General features: G+C 37.4%; 1 protein-coding gene across 1 annotated transcript; it reads right to left on the bottom strand.

Moving 5' to 3' along the window:
• Positions 1–672: 672 nt before the first annotated feature.
• Positions 673–3887, bottom strand: il21 (interleukin 21). Its single transcript, XM_017716914.2, has 6 exons — positions 3387–3887; positions 3249–3290; positions 2165–2278; positions 1938–1976; positions 1737–1820; positions 673–1295 (listed from the first exon to the last, which is right to left on the bottom strand). The coding sequence occupies exons 1-6, from the start codon at positions 3519–3521 to the stop codon at positions 1275–1277; spliced, it is 435 nt and encodes a 144-aa protein (XP_017572403.1). The 5' UTR covers positions 3522–3887; the 3' UTR covers positions 673–1274.
• Between the last annotated feature and the right edge of the window lie 238 nt (positions 3888–4125).

The following is a 4125-nucleotide window of genomic DNA, read 5'->3' as shown; positions in this document are numbered from 1 at the left end:
AATTTAAACTATAGTTTTAAACTATAGTTTTATAGTTACTATGCTATAATAAATGAGCTATAATAAATATGTAGACTTGTGCAATTTACACCACAGGTTTTTATAGTGTGTTTTTATTGGATGTGTACAGTATGATGAGGTAAACCAGGTCTGATGTGCAAATGATAACAAATGTTTGTAAACAGTCATGGGGAATCCAGCACCCAGACAGTCCCAGGAAAATATCCTTTCATCCTCGCTCCAGATATCTTGGTGGCACTGATGGTTGATGAGATGTGGTGAACCTATGAAAGTCCCAGCATCGCAAAGGTCAATCTTGCAGAGCTTTTCACACGGAAGAGGGTGCCTCAGTTAGTTAGAGCGGTAATATGATGGCCTCTTTGAGGTGCTAACTGAGCTATTTGAGATACCAGGTGTGATATGAGTGGCGTCTCAGTATAGACAGCAACCGTCAGAAGGACCTTCACAAGATTTTTCTTGGTGTCTTTGACCAGGCTTAATTCAAGAGGGGCTCCATCTAACATCAACAGCTTTGCCAGGTCCCTGTTCACAAACAAGGTTCTGGCCAAGTGAAAATCTTTGCCAGCCTTCCAGCTATCTAACTTGCCGTGTTTGGCAAGAAAAGACAACTCTCAGTCTTATAGATCACAAGAACAATTGCCACAACTGTGATTTCAGCTAAACCACTTTTATTAGCAAATAAATAACAAATAATACAAAACAATTAAGTGATACAGTAAGTCTCATTATGAGACATGAGTATATCATTCTTGAAGATACTTCAATTAACACCAATAAGGCACATATTTTTGCTGTTTTTGAAACGAATTGAACATAGAAGGACAAAACTGTATTATTTTGCCTACATATTAGGAGGAGCTATAGCAGCATCTACAAATCAATCAGGCCTAGGCCTAGTTAAATTCTGTCCCCCATACCAGTTTATAACAGCTTTAGGTATATGTGACACTCAGTACTGACTGTTGAAAACAATGTGTCATAACTACATTATACTATATTTCCATACATTATAAATACATCTCAACAATTTAAATAATTTAAAACTTTTGGTCCACTTCTCAACCACACTGACAGCATATCAAAAAATATTAGAAAAATAAGGCCACTTCTCACTATAACAGCATAGAAAACAATGAATAAATAGGCAATAAATAGATGAATTGTTCCAGAGGGCTTTAGCCTGCACCAGGGCTTTGTGAGGTAGTGTCGTCCACACATTCGCATGTCATCATCATCTACTCGTCATCTTCTTTTTATGGAAGCTGCATGAAGGACTGAAACAGAAACATACAGCGTTACTTACTAAAACATAAACTACCCTTTGTGTTAGAGTTTTCCTTTTTTAACTGACAGCTTGATATTTTGTGTTGATAAGACTGAAAGTTTCCAAAATGAACTTTTCTCTTCAAAAAAAAAAAAGATTTTCTTCTTCTAGGGAAGATCTTATCGACATATGTTATGTAAAAAATACACATTTTTGAAGGTCTAGCTCATTTACACTTTAGAAAGAATGGGAACAAATGATATCTGTATGAAAATTAGTTTTGCTATTTTAAATAAGCAGAAGAGAGGCGCTGAAGACCTGTGCAGAGCAGACCCTGTCTAGACTGAAGTTAAAAATCACTCTCAGTGCAAAAACAAGAATTTTTATTTTTAACTGGCTCAGAAAATGACAAGTGCACAGCTAGATGATGGAGAATTGGTCAAAGACTCACCTTCTGCAAGAGGCTCAGTAAATTCTTCATAAATTCATGGCTGTCGATCATTGGGTAGGAGTTACAGGACTGGCATTTGACTTTCTAGAATGGAATATCAAGCAGAGAGAGATCAGTATTTGGCATGTTGGGAACTAGCCTAAAGAGACCGTGAAAAATAACAAGTGATCCGATTTCAGAAAATGTTTTATTGATACTCACCGATTTCTGTTCCACAGTGCACCTGTCCACACTAGACACCTGCAACAACAACATAAACATGGCATTTAGTAAGGGACTGTAAGTTTGCACTAAAGGCAAATGAGCAGCCTAGGCTCTTGTCATTTACAAAGAGGCTCTTCTGTGTTTTAGCTGATTGCTGTGAAATGTGATGATGATATGTCTAGTCATGAAACTCTCTGATTTGGGAAAACTCAAATCGTACTTACAATGACTTTCTTGCGAAGATTTTTGTGCAGTTTGGCCTGCAGGTCTTTATTACTGGTGGGGATGTTGAGCAGTTGGGAGTTGAAACATTCAAGGGCAGACCAAGAGCAACAGTCCTAAACAAACAAACAAAAAGCATTTTACAATTATTTTTTAATTCATGCACATTTAGCTGTTGAAGGATTCTGAAACAGTACAGTAAAGACGTGGTGAACACTGCAGTGTTTTAGTGACGTCATCAAAGAACATGCTTTATTATTATACAAGATAAAAACGGACTAACTGAAAAACTCTTTTGGTGATGATGTGAATTATGAAGTTGAGCGATGTCTCTTTCAGTTCTGAGAGAAACAGTGTGGCATACATATTTATTCTGAATTCCCCTTTCTGAGCACAATTCACAGAACTGACAGGGAAACATCATAATTTCCACATGAAACTACATGCATTTGTATAATGTTCCGTGAGAACGCAGAGATGCGTTTACAAAAACAGTCGTGTTTGCTGTTAAAGATGGAAAAGGACAATGTCAGTCTTTTGAGATGTTCCGCTGCAATCTCGCACTCTGAAGTAAACTGAATTTTTAAATAAACTGTGTTTATCGGCAAAACCAATAGAGCTCAGAAGAGGCTGAATGCAGAAAAGACATAAGCGACTCGACCATTCCAGCAGCCCACAAATGTTCTGCTGTTTGATTACTCATCAGATTTCTCCTAAACTAATCACACTTTCTCCAAACTCTTGCATGACTTATTCTCTCAGTTTGACTGAAGCCAAAAACAAGAAACTAAGAGAAACTTGAGAAGATTAGTAATAAGTGTATTATATGTTGCTCTGTGGAGCACAGAATTTTGTTATAACTACATTCAGTTAGTCAGTGAGTCACAATGAGTCATTGTGTCCTCTCTCTCTCTCTCTCTGTATATATGTATGTATGTATGTATGCGCATATATATATATATATATATATATATATATATATATATATATATATATATACACATATTGTTTTTACATTTGTATAAAGAAATTTGCAATTGTAATAAATGTAATGCAAAAGTAATACAATACAAAAAGGTCACTTACCTCGATGCCAGTGGTTGGTGAGTAGAAAAGTGAGTCAGTCTGCTGCAAAATTGAATAAAATAAATAGTGTCAAATCCAAGACATATTTTGCACAATGTCAGGCAAACCTGCCCAAAATACTTTAAATAAGCAACTAACCTTTGTTATTTTAAGCTGTGTAACTTGTCTAATAGCAGCCTGTAGCATGTCTTTGTTTGTTATGGCAGGTGTTGTTTCAGCCCAGCATGTCATTGCCAGGAGAGCACACAGAACAAAAGAGAAGAGCGTCCTCATCTTCAGCTATGCTATTCACTCAAGCTGATCGGAGCTGTAATGGACTAATGATTCTTTGATTTGGTGTTGTTCGTACTGGCTACAGGTGTACACTTACCTTTATATAAGATCCTTCGGGACGCAGGAAAACCGCTTCTTGGTTCAGACTGGAAAAACTCAGGGACAAACAGTGACTAATGACTTTTTCTTTTCCATCGACTCCGTTACGACGCTCAGCCGTAAGGTGCGTCGAAAGGCGCGTGCGTGGGGGGTTTGTACGGATGCGAGAGTATGTGTGTGTACATACGTACGTGTGTGTGTGAACCTGACCTAGACTTTCTGCACACTTGGCAGGAAACTACGAAGTGCTCTCAGTTCCTCTTCTCATTCTGAATCAGCAGTAGGTCTGTGTGTGTGTGTGTGTGTGTGTGTGTTGTGTGAGAGATAATGAGTGTGTATGACACAGAGGTGCAGCTGAGTATAAGTTAATGTTAAAAGGTGCTTTTTCTGTGTCTACCCACTCAAACCATGTTGATTCAAGACAACAACAGGAAGTCTTTTTTTTCTTTCAAAAATGTTCTTTTCTACATGCGAGATAAAAATAGCATGTTTGTAATTAAATGTT

Source organism: Pygocentrus nattereri, chromosome 11, assembly GCF_015220715.1.
Source record: "Pygocentrus nattereri isolate fPygNat1 chromosome 11, fPygNat1.pri, whole genome shotgun sequence".
NCBI classification, from domain to species: domain Eukaryota; kingdom Metazoa; phylum Chordata; class Actinopteri; order Characiformes; family Serrasalmidae; genus Pygocentrus; species Pygocentrus nattereri.
Note: the sequence above shows the minus strand (reverse complement) of the source record. Positions and strands in the feature narration are given on the sequence as shown.

Coding starts and splice junctions, on each gene's coding strand:
- il21 (XM_017716914.2), bottom strand. CDS start 3,521: ATGAGGACGCTCTTCTCTTTTGTTCTGTGTGCTCTCCTGGCAATGACA. Junction 3,291..3,386: donor CACAGCTTAAAATAACAAAG/GTTAGTTGCTTA, acceptor TCAATTTTGCAG/CAGACTGACTCACTTTTCTA. Junction 1,977..2,164: donor ATCTTCGCAAGAAAGTCATT/GTAAGTACGATT, acceptor TTGTTGTTGCAG/GTGTCTAGTGTGGACAGGTG.